Source organism: Triturus cristatus, chromosome 9 (genome assembly GCF_964204655.1).
Source record: "Triturus cristatus chromosome 9, aTriCri1.1, whole genome shotgun sequence".
In the NCBI taxonomy this organism is placed as follows: Eukaryota; Metazoa; Chordata; class Amphibia; order Caudata; family Salamandridae; genus Triturus; species Triturus cristatus.
In genome coordinates, this window is record NC_140592.1 from 403,471,578 (window position 1) to 403,487,304 (window position 15,727).

The 15,727-nt window shown below is 41.3% G+C and overlaps 1 protein-coding gene across 1 annotated transcript in view; it reads right to left on the bottom strand.

Annotated features, from left to right (window-relative positions):
* Window positions 1-9,986: 9,986 nt before the first annotated feature.
* BCKDHA (branched chain keto acid dehydrogenase E1 subunit alpha) overlaps window positions 9,987-15,727 on the bottom strand; it is a 205,588-nt gene continuing 199,847 nt past the window's right edge. The window contains exon 10 of the mRNA XM_085625275.1: window positions 9,987-12,680. Within this exon, the coding sequence (XP_085481401.1) occupies window positions 12,510-12,680 (171 nt within the window). The 3' untranslated portion in view covers window positions 9,987-12,509. The remainder of the gene's footprint in view (window positions 12,681-15,727) is intronic.

Below are 15,727 nucleotides of genomic sequence, written 5' to 3' on the forward strand. Positions count from 1 at the left end.
CATGTTGATCTTTTTAAATTCACAAGGATTTTGAAACTTAAGGACTTTGTTCCCCCAAACAGCCCCCCAAGCAGACAAGATCACCAACTATGAGGGGGGGGGGGGGGAGGTACACATACCATTGCTGATGTGCATAATATTCAATGTCTTTTATCTATCTCTGATGAGGAAGGCTCCGATATGTCTTGCCTGCTTAGGGAATTGGACATTACTCAAGACATGCCAAGTAGTAGTTGTTTATGCCCTAAGTCCAAGTTTGTTCCTGTGGGAAGGTATCATCCTAATATTGATATATTCCACAAAAAAGTAACAGATGATCTGTATAAGTTGGAAATCTCAAAAAAGTATGGTGGCTGTCCCAAAGTGAATCTCACCTATTCTGAGCGTCAGGTGTTACAGCGACTTAAGGGGGACCCTGAAATTGTTATACGTGAGGCCGAAAAGGCGGAAATGTTGTCATTATGAATCGTTGTGACTATCTAAAGGAAATTGATCGACAACTCAGTGATAACAAAAGTTATAGGGAGATAAGTGAAAACCCTATCCCTTGCGTTGTACTTAAAATCAATGCAATGCTATGTGAATGGAACAATTCATGCCTTATCACGGAAGATGAATATGCCTATTTAATGGTGGACTGTCCCTCCTACCCATGTATCTATATTCTTCCTAAAATACATAAAGGGGGCAAGTTCCCACCTGGAAGGCCTATTATATCTGGGGTGGGTTCACCTACTGAGAAATTGGCTGAATATGTGGACTTAAAGTTATAAAAATGTGTCCTGGGCTTGCCCTCTTATGTTAAGGATAGCAAGGACATCTTGGTGAAACTACAGGATTTTGAATGGTCGGATGAACTTCTGTTTGTCACGTTTGATGTTGAAAGCCTTTATACCTGTACTGATAGGAAATACGGCATAATGGCGGTGCAGTCCTTTCTAAACAAGGAAGGGGCAGAGCTGTATGCACAAAATGAGATGATTGTCCATATGATTGATCTGATACTATTGAACTATTTTTTTCTCTTTAATGATCATTGGTTCCAACAGATCAACGGGACCGCGATGGGTTCCAGGTTTGCTCCCTCTTATGCCTGCCTCTTTATGGGGTGGTATGAGAGGGAGCATGCCTGGGCCAGATGTGCCTCCCCTTGGACACAGTACATCGTGTATTGGGGGAGGTACATTGATGATGCAATCTGTTTATGGTCAGGATCAGCTGAACAACTGAAACAATATCATCTATACTTGAATGATAATTTGTTTAATGTAAGACTTACCATGCCATATCAGAGAGAAACTATCAATTTTTTGGATATAACTTTATGTCCAGAATGGGGTAATTCAGAGTAAACTTTACCATAAGGCAACATCGTGTAATTCCTTGTTACATGCATCAAGTGCACATGCTAGCTCTGTTATTAAGAACATACCCTTTGGGGAACTGACCCGTGTGAGAAGGAACTGTAGAGAGACGGAAATGGTTCAGGCAAATGTCCTTGAGACCAAACACAGATTCCTTAGATGAGGATATGACATAAAAAACTTAAACAAAGCAGAAGCAAGGATTAATGGGATTAACAGAGTTGCTACATTGTGTAATAGACCCAATAAAAAACACTTACGTGAGAATGCAGTTGGTGTCAGGTTCATTACACAATATACTGTGCATAGCGATAAGATCTTTAATGTTTTTCGCAAAAATTGGCACCTCCTGACAGCTATTCCTGGATTAGAAGAACATCTAGGTACCCGACCGTCGATTACATACAGGAAAGGCATGTCAATACGGAATCATTTATGCCCTAGTTACATAACATCAGTACCTAGTGGTGGAACATGGTTACCCCCTAAACCTAAAGGCTTTTTTAAATGTGGGACTTGTATAATCTGTCCGATGGGCAGAAATAAAACGACTTCATTTTACTACAACACTGACCATAGATATTCCATCAATCAGTTCTGTAACTGTAATTCCACATATACTGTTTACATCTTGGGCTGCCCATGTGAAAAAATCTACGTGGGCAGTACCGTCCGCCCACTGAAGCTGCGTATACAGGAACATCGGAGGGCTATCAGGGGTAGGGACTCAAGATATCCCATCACCGAACACTATAATGTGGTACATGTAAACGATGATACCTTCTGGTTCCATGCGATTGAACACATTCCGAAACATAGGAGAGGTGGCAACAGAGAGCTCATGCTTAGAAGGGCGGAAGCCAAATGGATATGTCGCTTGCAATCCACTCAGCTTAGACATAACACCGATAGTGAAATGCATTATTTCTCGTGAAATGTGATCCCCTTAGCAATTGGATACAATGGTGATATCAATGGACTATTTGGCAAGATATAACATACGTTATGATTGCTGTGTCGCATATGTCGATATCTTGACATATTTGTTGGTGGGTATATAAGTTCATTTCTCACACTATATATTGATATTTGGAGATGCAAGGTTTGCAATTCAATATCCACATGACTATTATCCCTATTTCTTTTGTTACACTAGCAATAAGGTAGTGGACTTCGATAATTTAAATTGTTTAGACTGTTCACAGTCTGATCACAACAAAGGTATACGATACCAATTAGGATATAGTCTGTATACCACTGATGTTGTCCATTATGAAAGGGATGTAATCCCCGGGACAAAAATAAGAATTATCTCTCTAGTGCCCAAATGTGTAAAGGAGCAAATGGAGTTGTAAATATGGCCATTAACAGCTTCAGTTTATGATATACATTCATGTTCACATTGGATGGATCTAACATTAGGCTTAGACATGTCTGCTTTGCCTTTCTCAAGTGACATTGTTTTCCCTATTGCTGGCACTCACTCATTGCAATATATTTTAACCATTAAGCCATAACGATAATTTTAGCACTTTACGACATGTGTTTGTCACGGTCTTTTCTTCATGTAACATCTTCTTGCTCAATATATGAGGTTTATGTGGCCTCATACCGGGCTAAAAAACAATTGTTGTTCCGCCTCTATTGGTGTTTTCTTTAATATGTTGTTTCGATATATCTTTAAATGGTGTAAAATCAGTACGAGACATCCGATTTTAATATTTGCTGACCGGTATTATTAAGTAGCACTCTGTTAATAGACCAAAGAAGGCGCATATTTATACTCAATGATTGCGCCAAATTTGCCGGTCTATATTCAATTGAGGTTACAAAGCGCGTGACGTCATACGCCGTCTATACGTCCCGACGAGACACACGATAAAAACTGCACGTAATGTGGCGTTCAGTTGCGTTATTCTTCCCGGATTGAGGACACGTTGCTTTGATATGTGAGCGTCGACTAGAACGCGTACTAAAGTAAGTGGATGTGACTGGTAGATTATTTATTTGTATATAAAATCACTGTTACAAAATTAGCTTTCTCATCGTATAATGGACCATATTTGACCGGTGGATTTATACATATGTTGGAGTTATGTTGAATCCTACTTAAGATCAGGCTGAATTTAATCTGGATGCTTAGGTATGAGATATAGACTACGTTCCGCCACTACTTTCCCATGAAATATTGGGTACCTTTAAAATAACTATAGTCCCCCGTTCTATTTTTCCCGACAATGGGTGTGAGCCTTTTTTGAATGTTTGTGATTTGATGAAGAGACACGTACATCGTGTCCCAGTGGGTTGGCTCAAAATAGGGATAGATATCGTGTTGGTAGCTATATACATTTGTTTACTGTGCAAAAGAGATACTATCACATAAATAAGAATCCCATCTACTGGATAATGGATTCTTAGTATACATTTACCATTATGAGTTTATTATGACTTATATTGAATTAATACGAGATGCGATTTTTCATTTTTTACACTGTTGAGACACTATACATGGGTGTCTATAAGTGATGTCTGTGCAAGACTAGGGTGGATATGGTGTTTCAGCACAACTCCCTTACTCGTTTTTGAGTGTCAATTGCGTTTACATATCGCAAAAGTGGTCATGACATTCCTCAATTGTGTTCTCTCTGGTTTTGAAAGCGTGGGTTTATTACAACCTACGCTTTAAAGATATATATGAATTATATCATCATAAACGTACTTACATTAGCAATAAACTTATATACATATATATTCCTGTTGTGATCTGGCGTAGAACTGGATATGTGGTGAGATTGTAACAAGTATTATTCACTCATTTTTAGATACATTATACTAGACTCATCTTTCCTTGGTTATTATTGGATGACCTTTATTCTGGATATTACTAGTGAAACCTTATTGAAATTGATACTTCACTATGGTGAGATTTTATTTATCTATTGATTATATTTAATTGTATAAATCATGTATATTATGTTTTCTTGTTCATACTATGTACTATTTGAAGCTCACTTTGTGTATATATTACATTATTTCTTGTCTCTTTTTTCCTTGACAAGTCTATCCCCCCTTTTTCGTGACAGTTTGAATTATATTGAAGCCATTGATTTAATGATTATATGATTACTAATGGTGTCAGTTTTGTATTAATGTGTCCTTTCTAAATTTGTTTTGATTCCATATTATAATGACATTTATATGTTGTGATGACGTTCTGGTGTGTTTATATGTTTTGTCGATTATGGTTTGCTTATATATTATTCTTTGACTTAGGGTTTGGTGTCATCAATGTGATATGATTTAAATGTTTGTGTATGTCTAATTTTTATGTTATATTTATGTGGATATTTATATGTTGTTTTATGTTACTTGCAGCCCTGATGAAGTTCCATTAAAAGGAACGAAACGCTTTGGCTGTTGTCCTATGTGTTCCCAAATTTTATATGAAGAAGAATAAAAAGGATTATTTTTTAATAAGTTTATGTATATGGACTCGTGGCTTCTCTCCTGGTGCCGCCACCATTTCTCTTCAAAAGACTGCTCATCAGTGCCGATGTTACTTCTGAACCCCAGCTGACAAGGGTGTAGAATCTGATCTTCCTCGGCCCATGACCTGATCTTATAATACAGGACCCTCCCCAAAATTTTCAGCGTATTGTCGATCAGGGAGATCGGCCTATAACAGCATGGATTAGAATGGTCCCCCTTCTTAAAAATCGGCACAATAATACTGGAGGACCATGTGTTGGGTATAGTGGAATTTGTAAGATTATTAAAAACGTTTAACAATAGGGACACCCAGCAATCAGGATGACTTTTAATAAGATCAAAGGGCAAGCCGTCAGGGCTGGGGGTTTTACATCCCAGGCTCTGATCGATAGCATCCACTACTTCTGATAAATTGAGACCCTAGTGATTAATGCATACTCGTTAGTGGCTATAGGTGAGGCTGGGGCAGAATAAATCTTCATAAAATGTGCTTCCCAAGCCTCACTAGAGATATTGTAATTAATTGAGGACATGGGGTGTCCCAGAGACCTCATGTCTTTGACAGCTGACCAGAAATCTTTACCATTTTTTAACGAGACTGCCCGGGCAAGATTGACCCAGTGCTCTCTAATAATTTCCTCCTTTCTGGTTACAATGGCTAGTTTATAGCGTAGTCTAAGTGATTTAATAAGGGAGCCATCTCTGGGTTTATTAACATGCGCCCTGCGGAGAGCTCTATGGGCTGCAGAGCAGTCAGCGTTGAACCAGCCTGGGTCCGAATGAGTTTTCTTAATGGGCCTAGACAACAAGGATTTGACACCCACACAAAGCTGCGTGAAAGCGTTGACTGCCTCAGAATTATGTTCCTTAAAGGACAAACAAGTGTCAATTAAGTCAGGGTATGTTCTAACTATCCTACCAAATAAAACTTTATTGTCTACCACGCCAGACCAATCTAAGGTTGTCGGTGGAGGGGGACAAATCCCTTGCGCCACACTCTCGGTCGTTGATCGGCCTGGAGGCAAGACTCAGGGTTAGGTTGATGGGGTTGTGATCCCCATGTACTGTAGAGACTACCTCAGCTTTTAACACACAATTCTCTAAAGGGGGAGTGATACAAATAAAATCAATAGTAGAGGCCGAGCCGCTGCCTCTATAAGTAGGTTCTATATAGCTAGCTCTTGTCGGGACTGCGGCGAGCTCCATCACATCCCAAAAATTATTAGTGCTTAAAAGATTTAATAGTTGGACGCCCCTATTACATAATATTGCCTTATTAGTGGACTGAATGGCAGAATAGATCCAATCAGTAACTTGACATTAAAATCACCACCTAGACAAATCCCTACAAGGCTAATAATATGTTTAGTCGTCTGTAGGTTAGAAATGAATTTAAACAAATCAATAAAATTCATATTTGGGACATTCTTAAAGTCGTTGTTATAAAAATTAAACAGAACGAGAGCCCACGTTTAAAAATAATAGCCTGAAATTTGTCATTATTGGTAGCGAGGTCTCTAGCACAACCACCTACCATAATGTTAATCCAGATTGAGAGGCCTCCTGCCAGCCGACCGGAATCTGGGATAGGAGCTACGATGTTAAAACATTCAAACCCCTCCAAAAATAACTCCTGTATAGCCCAGGTCTCCTGAAACATTAACATATCTTGTTTATAAACTAGCTCCAACCAGTTGGGAAGGTTCATTTTAGATGCTAAACCTGCAACGTTCTAACTCAATATTTTAAAAGTGGATTCTACATTGAGTGCAGTTGGGATATCAGGTTCGCAGGATGGAGACACAATTGGGACAGGGCCTAACTCAGATAATACGGGTGTTGACAAAGAGGAAGACAGTCAATCTTGGCTGTCCAAACCCAATAATGGCAAAAATCTGTTGTGTAGAGCAGGGGGGGGGGGGGGGAGGTGTCAGTGAGAGGCATGTCAGGGAATGGTACCCCCGGGGAAAGTTTATAAAAGTAGCCAAGGGGTAAGGCCCAGATGCTGGTAATTATGTTAGACTGGGCCTCCTGTGCCATCAATATTGATTTAGCCACTGAAGGATTGCGAAAGTTTATAGCTATGCAGTCCCCCTTAATACTCTTTAAAGACTGCCCCACCTAAACAACTCTGCGTACCATGATGATGTTAGTGATAAATGAAGCCCTAAACCCTTTGTGTTTAAATAACCAATCTGCACTCTTATGGCATAGTTGGTCCCATGATTCAGTTTGATTTAACCTTAGAGGGGGCACACCTGCCAAAACCACAACATAAGGGCAGGCTGCCAGTGGCAGATTTAACACCTCCCTACTACCCATGGGGCCTGGCAAGCATGTTATATCAGGACCACCCTCCCGTGGTGTGCTATCTCCTGCGGAAGTATTAATTTGCGCCACAGTGGGAATGCTATCAGTGGTCGTGAGACGGGGCGCGTTGTTAACAGGTGGATGATTTACACTGCCATTATTAAGAATACTGCACCATTACCCTCAAGTACAAAACACTTCTTGATTTTATTACAGACATCACATGAATTCGCCAATAAGTTAGATTTTGGCACAAGTAAAAATGTTTGAGGTAGAGGTTGACGCATTGTTAGGTGGTGCAGATATAGCTGTCCTTCCAAATGTAATGGGCGCAGTGGGGCTGTCTTGAGTGGTAGAGTTGGTATTAAGTGACTCAGACTGACACAAGGGCGAGTGTTCCCTCAAGGTGGCAAAGTGGCTGTCGAGTACATTTTTTAGATGCTCAAAAACTGTATCCACAATGCGACTGATGATGGCTTCCCCATGGCTATGACTCTCGGATGGGAACAGACCGGTCCCAGTCTGGGTACCAATAGAGCGGCAAGGATCAGTAACTGGAGTATCCATATGAGCAACAACAGTCTTGGGGTTAGGGGAAGCGCGTATCCATGAGCTCAAGGCAGAGCGAGATGAGAAAGGGTGGGTGGGTTGCTTCCTCTTAGCACTAGTAACTTTTGCAGGTTTCCTTTTACGTTTTGAACCCAGTGATTGCCTCGGGGGCCATCGGGATATCCAGCAAGGTAGCAGCTGGTAAGGGAGCATGAGATATAATACCATCATGGGAAACCACACAGTTGGTGATAGGACCATCTGGAACACTAGCATTCAAATTGGAGCCCACCACATTGGAAGAGAGAGGAAGGGGGGTACCCCCAAGCCAATGGAAAGGCGCCTCTCAGTCAATTCTATCTCGTTAGATACAATGCTGACAGCCCTTTCCAGCATACTGTCAATACTCGTCGTAGCCAACTGCCCCCCTCGCTTAGCCATAGTTACATTGGGCTAGTTGGAATACGGCAGGGTTAGATGAGATCACCTCGCTAAGTTCAAGAGGACTCCAATGAAAGAGGGATTGCCCAGCCCAGTCTCCTCTGGTCTTTGACGGGCGCGGATGGGCCCGCCCTTGGCCCGGGCCTGCCAGCGCGCGTCCCGCGCTGCGGGAGCCCTCACCGATAATTATGCGCCTCCTGGCGCTTAGGGTCTCGTCAGCAGCCGGCGTGCTGCTCAGAATGCTGGGAAATGCAGTCCCTCCCAACGGCAGCAGCGTGTCCCTGGCAGCGTTAGAGGTTATGGCAAGGCTTGAGCCAGGCAAGATGAGTCTCAAGAGCTTTAATTCTATTAAGAACACGTAGGAGAGTATTATCCCCACCCAATCTCTACTAGTTTTGCATACAGTGCATGGTTTGTATAATGATTGCATGAACTGCAAACATATGACATCTATATTGTACAATTTAATCCACCCAACAAATAGATTTTTCCTGTAATTTGTTTCAAGATGGCTAGTATCAATAGAATATATGGAGAAATTATGGTCTGGCAAGTGGCCCGTGCAACTGCCAGTGGCTGAGATTCATCCAAGTATTCCTTCCATCACTTGTTCTGTAACAGCTATGTTTCGAGCATTCCAACTGCAAGTCAGCGTTGTGCCTGAAAAATGAGGAGCAATAAAATTGCATGCTCATCAGGTCTGCCTGGATGTCACCAAACAAAATAGTAGTACACATCCAGGGATGCCGTTGAATAGTAATGGAGAGACACCTCGATATGGACACCGAGTCGGCTATGTTCAGTCTAGAATGCAAAATTGGATATCTTTCACCAGCTGTGCAATTGAACCCTGTACCTGATAGGTCAGGCTGCTCATTGCCAACTGAGGCATCTCTCAAATATGTGGGAGTGGCACACTCTATAAAATACATGAAGTTGGAGGAGTGAAGGGAAAAATACTTTCTTAATACCATCAATAGACTTAGACACCTGATGTAGAATAGCAGAGGGGAAAACATTGGGGTTCTGCTTGAATAACGAGCCCTGCACCACCAAACTCCCTAGCAAAGGGAAGACAGAGTGAACGTTCCAGTTCCTGGCACTAGCCTATGGTGCCTGGCCATCTGGTGAATCCCAGCAGGAGCATAGATGGGCTTGTCTGAAACAGCAAAATGAGGGTCAAGAGGATCTCGATAAAAGGCAGAAGCCCCCCAGAGAAAGAAGAGGCAAGCCCCAGAGTGTTAGTCAGTGACTTAGACTTGGAAGTCTTTAACAAAAAGAGGTAGTTCCTTTGACTGCTTTGCTTTGCAGATAACGGATAAAGAAGCAACTTTCTCAATAGGACCACAGGGCAGAAAAGTTGAGTTTGGGAGAGGTGTCCAGCCTACAAACATTTTGTAAATTAATGTAGGGAGCATCATAAGAATTTTTATAAAAAAGGAGATTATTGACCTCACTATCATGGTCTTTAGTGTGGGACAAAATAGTGGGCATCTATATGGCATCTAAATCAAAGCCATTATGTTCAAGAGGGCACACCTAAATACAGTGTCAACACAAGACTTTAACTCCAGTTAGTGCGTACCTCAGAGCTGGAAGGGCGTCCATATTCTGAAAGTATTAGGGCACCACAGAAAGTGCACCAAACTGCTGCAATAAATGCACATATCATTAGTATATTGTGGTAACGTGCAAGTCTGCTGAAGTCTTTTAACTACTGTATGAAAATAGGGTCATCAAGAAAAGAGGTTTGAAGAAACCTCAGGCAATTTAAACACATGGAAAAGGAAGAACAAAAATTTGTACTGGCAGAATAAAAGGTTGAAACATACGCAAATCAAGTAGCTTTTATTGGTGTCTCACAACCAGATTACTGTTCTCAGGAATGTAACCTATTTCGGTACAGATCCCATATAGCTCAAATACCCATGATAAAACATATCTGGCCACTGCTCAGCATAATGACAGTGAGGACATCTGGACGTAGACACTGATGAATAGTACAGGTACACAAGCTTCAGTGATCCTTGGATAAGAAATGCTTCTGTTATGTGCTTCAAAGGCTCAACGTGTTTGGTACAGCCAACCCCAGAGACAGGGAGCAAAGCTTGCAGAGTTTGCTTTGTTCATTGGACAAACTGTTCCACCCTGCCATGAAGTACCAAATGTACAGTTGGCAAGCATCTTTGCTGTACTAGATTCCTAAATCAAAACACAGATTATCGTATGGTGCAAATCAAATAAACCCATAAATAAATACCCAAACGCCTGATGAAAAAAGGCTAATCACAGCAATATATAAGTTACTGAGCCCATGTGGTTGGAGCCTATGTGGTACTCAGCTCATTTGGTGGCATAGTATAATGCAACCCTGGCCTCAAGTTTAATCATCTACCAAGGAGAGACATGGGAAAGCTGAAAATCATGGCCCCCAAGCCATAACAAAGAACATTTATTGCACCACCACACCAAAAGGAAATAAAGGTTTCAGGGGCATTTTCCTGCTCACATTTCGCAAGATGGGGGCGTTCCATTCTTTTGGTCTCAATGCAAAGCACTGTTTACTTTAAATTGCCATGAACCCTGTAAGCTCCCACAGCATAGGCCACAGTAAAACCAGAAATTATAATGAGCGAGTCAAGATTACTTGTGTAATAAATATGTAACAGCCTTATGAAAAAACTGACAAGAGACAACCTCCTTGATGGTCAGAGCACTCTTCGATAAGGGTTGCTGGTAAATCTAGTAACCTAATGCATAAATGTTAACTCATACGGAGACCCATTCTACTTTTCCTGTAGCAGAGAGTCATATTAGATTAACAACTATAAGAAAAACAGAATATCTTCCTTAAAAATTTAACATCTACCATAACTTGACATGACCTTAGTCCACGGCAATTTCCGACTGGTTGGGTGACAGTTCTGGCAGAGCCTGCAAAAGGTGTAACCATAACATATAACAACTCAAATGGTTATCTGGATGTCTCTCGGTACTTAATGACAAAGCTACTGAGAAGCAGCTCGCTCGCCAATAGGCAATTCAAATCTAGCTTCACAGAAATGACCTTTTTTTTCATGGAATGGCTTAAACCTACTGGGGGGTAAAATAAACCAGGTAACCCTTTCTAGCCCTAGTAATGCAACCCTCAAGCATAGCGCTCACTTTCTGGAAGGCAGCTTCCACCAATACTGTTAATTGTGATGTGGAGCAGTAAAGATCAGCATTATGTCCCTCCGATGACACTTTGTATTTTATGTGGAGGCAGCAGTGTTAGGTCATGATTGGGACATCTCTTTACAAGCCAGGGTCAAGCTAAAAACGGAAAAGCTGTTGCAGTGTCAAACCCTTCTTTGATGTGTGTGTGGTTCCTTTCAACAGGAACCAGTGTCCAAATCCATTCAATGTCCACATTTATTCTTGAGCTGTTAGATACTCTGATCTACAGGCCTTCAGGCATTTTCTACACATCACCTGGGAGAAGTTAAGACACTAGCTTCTACACATTTTCTATGCAAAAAAGAAGCTTCCACACTTTAGACAGTAGAGCTATCTTGTATGTTTTACCAGCTATGAGATGTCACATAACATACTATTGCTGAGGTCAGTCATCTACCACTATCACTGCTGTCCCTGGTATCATACAGATGGCAAAAGATTGTGCTTCAGCAACAGAGCTATTCCTCCTTGCACACTCCTAATGAAATGTGCTCAGCTAAAGTTATGTAGGAGTTACTTAGTTCACATTAGCAGAAAATCCACAATGTGCAAATACCAGTGTGCATGGCCTTTAAACCAAAGGCGTGAACATCTACTACATTCTCTGCATACTGCGACAATGCTTCTCACTGGAACTTCTGGACTGGAGATGAACACTGTTGAATATTCAGTGGAATCCTCTCCCCCTCCATCAGACAGCTCATAGCACTGGTGGCAATTCTGCCTCTTGTGGCAGGTTTGTATTCACTTTCCATGAGAACAATGAACGTAAAGTGTGTTTCGAGCCGGTGTCTTATGAAAAAGTCAAATGAACTTAAAGAAGTATATTAGATTAATAGTCTGCCCCATAGAGGAGATGGTTCAATTGTCTAACCCCCATACACCCATTTTCCACCACTGATTGTTGAAGTACATGAATGTCTTCCATCCACTCCCTTACTCATCATATGTGTTCCATATGCATGAGACCAGAATGGAATGCACCCTCCAAACTCAATATGGTGAATATATTGCTCCTTAAGTCCCAAAATGTGCAGACTGCATCAGCTGACCTCTGAAAAGGTTAAGAGTTACAGAAAGTCTAGACTAAAGACAATTTATACTCCAGGGAGATGGAGTAGGAAGCAGGATGAAAGCTTATTTTTCGTAAAGGTCCAGAGGGTAGTGCTCGCCATAGATCTTAAGATGCCGAAAGAGAGACTCCTGCTGCTTCTGGATGTGAGAAGGCATTGTGGCGTACACATCTGAGAACATGAGTTCCGGCTTCGGTTTCAACTTCCGCTCTGCCTGTTCAAAGGCCTCCATCACCTGGAAAAAGAGGTCAGGATGAGCGACAAATATTACATTATAGCTTCACTTGTAGGGAGCACAAAGAATGCCTGTGGAGGGTCAAGGTTTTTCAAAAGGATTGAACTTACTCAATGACATTTGGTACTCTTTTATCAACCTCACAACCTCACAAAGAAGAAAGACTAAGTGAATCCACCTTTGATTCAACATAGGATCTGGAGGTTTCAAAGCTGTCTACCAAAGGTGCATTAACCTACTGAACTATCCAATCGGCTAATGTGGTGAAGCCTTAGACATCAGTAGCATCTAAAATTCTTTCACATAAAAAAACAAAAATTATTGGTAATACAAGTTTTCTTTCATGGGATTTCTCAATGAATTCATAAACACTGTATAGTTCTACCCACGTGAAGGATTCAGGTAGACATGAAACAGAGAAGATAATATAAAGCAAATGTGACCTTGTATAGGCAGCACATGCTTTCCATTTATGTCATTAAAAACACTTCCTTATAAAATATGTATATATTACAACAACAAAAAAATCATACTTGCTTATCTGCCTTATTGCCATTTTCACTTTCCCTTTTTAAAGAGAGAAATGACAGGAAACTTGTCAGTATTTAGACCATCACTCTCTCCCAGCACTATGAGAATAATCACACAAAAGACTGACCTGCCTTTTCAACTGTTTTCTACACAAATTCCTCGGGTTTTTCATGTTTCATTCACCTCATGTTATGGTTCATATATCAATTTCTGAAACAGATGTGCTGCAATGTGTCGGCGGTATGCTCACAGTTGAATTTCTATAGAAATGTCAACATGCTGAGGGAAAGGTTTAAGGGCTCAGGTATTCACACCAATATGATGGGTCAGTGCAATGAATGTGACTGGAGCAGTTATGCAGTTATCTTAGGGTTAGATTTAGAGTTTAGTAGAGAGGGTATTCGATCACCTTTGTAATGGAGTACCCTCTCAGCCAAACTCTTGGTGAACCCGGCTGTTTTAAGGCTAGGCTGACCAACAGTATGTCGATGATATAGGGCCTACTCTGGCTCCATTGCTGACATACTCCTCTGATGGCCCAGTAGAGTACAGGATGTTGGAGGTAACTCATCCAACTGTCTGTCCAATTTACAGTGGGCAGTCAGATGGATTTTTTTTTTGCTGTCCATCATCGGCAAGTAAACCTGCTGGTGAGGGACAGTAAAAATAAAATAATTACCTCCACAAACTCCTATAGTGTGGGGGCCATTCGTTCTACATTTTTCTAACAAACTGCTCAGGGAGTTTGTTTTTGAAAAAAACTAAAACTTTCAATTTTGGTGTAAGTGTCCATCACCAAAGAGAGATGCAATATAGAACAGTATGTTAAAGTGGGAAAGCAGGCTATTAGTTGAGAGTTTTAAATACAATTTATTGGGCTTTTCTTGGGAAGATATTTCATGAACACTCATAACAAAAATCGGCTATTACTCTTTAAATAATTTGATCAGGAGTTTCTGTGTGTAGGTGGGAGTGGAGCAGGAGTTGTATTTTGTTTAACAAAATGATTTTACTTCCAAGTCCTACTACTGTTCACCACCACCAATCTGCATAAGTTCTGGCGCACAATCAACTCCCAACTCCACACCACCTCCACGTAACTGAGCCTATCCACCACTGGTTTTGCTTCCTACGACTTCTCCGAAATCATACATATAAGGAATAAGCTAACACTCTCACCACTCTACACTCACACTTGTGGACACTTCCACATCCTCCTCTAAATTCTGACCAACTTCATTTTTCTCCTACAACTTCCAAGGAGCTCACACCCAAATTGAAGTTAGCTGATATGTGCTACCTTCTTTGCATAAACCATGAAGTCGCTGGCCTTCTTTTGCAAAGTCCTATTGAGCCTCACTACCTATTGTGCCTCTCCACCCAATGTTTGTCTGCAGTAGTCACACCACTACTCTCAAAGGCACCACTATAGGCTTTTATCACTTTGCCTTCAGATTCTCTTTCACAACCAAAGTATGGTATTTCAACAAACTGAGTCCAATTGACTTCTTCAGTAGCTCTATACTTACGATCTGCTCATTTCTCTTCTATCATATCTTTATGTGAGTTCCTCTTCTGAAAATTGCTTTTATACATATATTAAACTTCATTGCCTCTACCAATGACAAACCTCTCTCTTCTATCCTTGTTCTCCCTCACCTCTCAATGGCATTCAACAAAGGCTATTATTGCAAAGAGAGCGAACAATGGGCTTTTGGTAAGGTCCTGTGTACATGCCCTAGACTGTTAAAAGAAGAAGGGTACAAAGTTCCATGGTGCCTTAAAAATCTTGGTCAGAGACCTAGTTATAGTCACTTGAGGCAGGTTGACCTGTCAGTTGAGTAGTGAGAGGAGAGGAATTCCTCTTTTCGGAACTAGTGCCCTCACATACCCAGCAAGCTAGGTGTCATGCTTCATCATATGAGCCTGCTCCTCGTCGGGTCGGTGCTGCAATACACGATGGGCACCCATAAAGGTGCTCTTTATCGGAGATCTTTTGTTCCTTGTCGTTTGGTTCCGTGGGTGTGAGGGCCCTAGTGTGTTTGGATGTAGTAGTGAGTAGGATGATGAAAACAGGTCAGGGGTCCTATGGAGCCAACTTTATTCTAGCCGGGTCCCTGTCGGATTAAAAAAGGGGGGAGAGGCGACTATCTGACTATAATGGGTCACGATAAGGGCGCTCTACTCCTGGTGGGTCAACATGTTTTTTGCCTATTTGTCTGGGGGATCAGTGGCGATTCTTCGGGACCTTAATGTGAAACTTATCTACACCCAGTGGTACGGTAAGAACCTACCTACCACTTAGTGGATCAGCGGGAAATGGGCCCGCAAGTTCAATGGGCAACCTGCAGGGGAGATAAAAATTTCAAAAAAACAGATAGATCTTAAATACAATTGTGAACATTTACTAGTATTCTGCTGTCACACTTAGGTGAAGATCACTGGTGACTGCTCTGGTGGGCAGAAGTGCCCGTTTGATAATACACATTGTATGTGCATATCAAGTGGTGTAAATC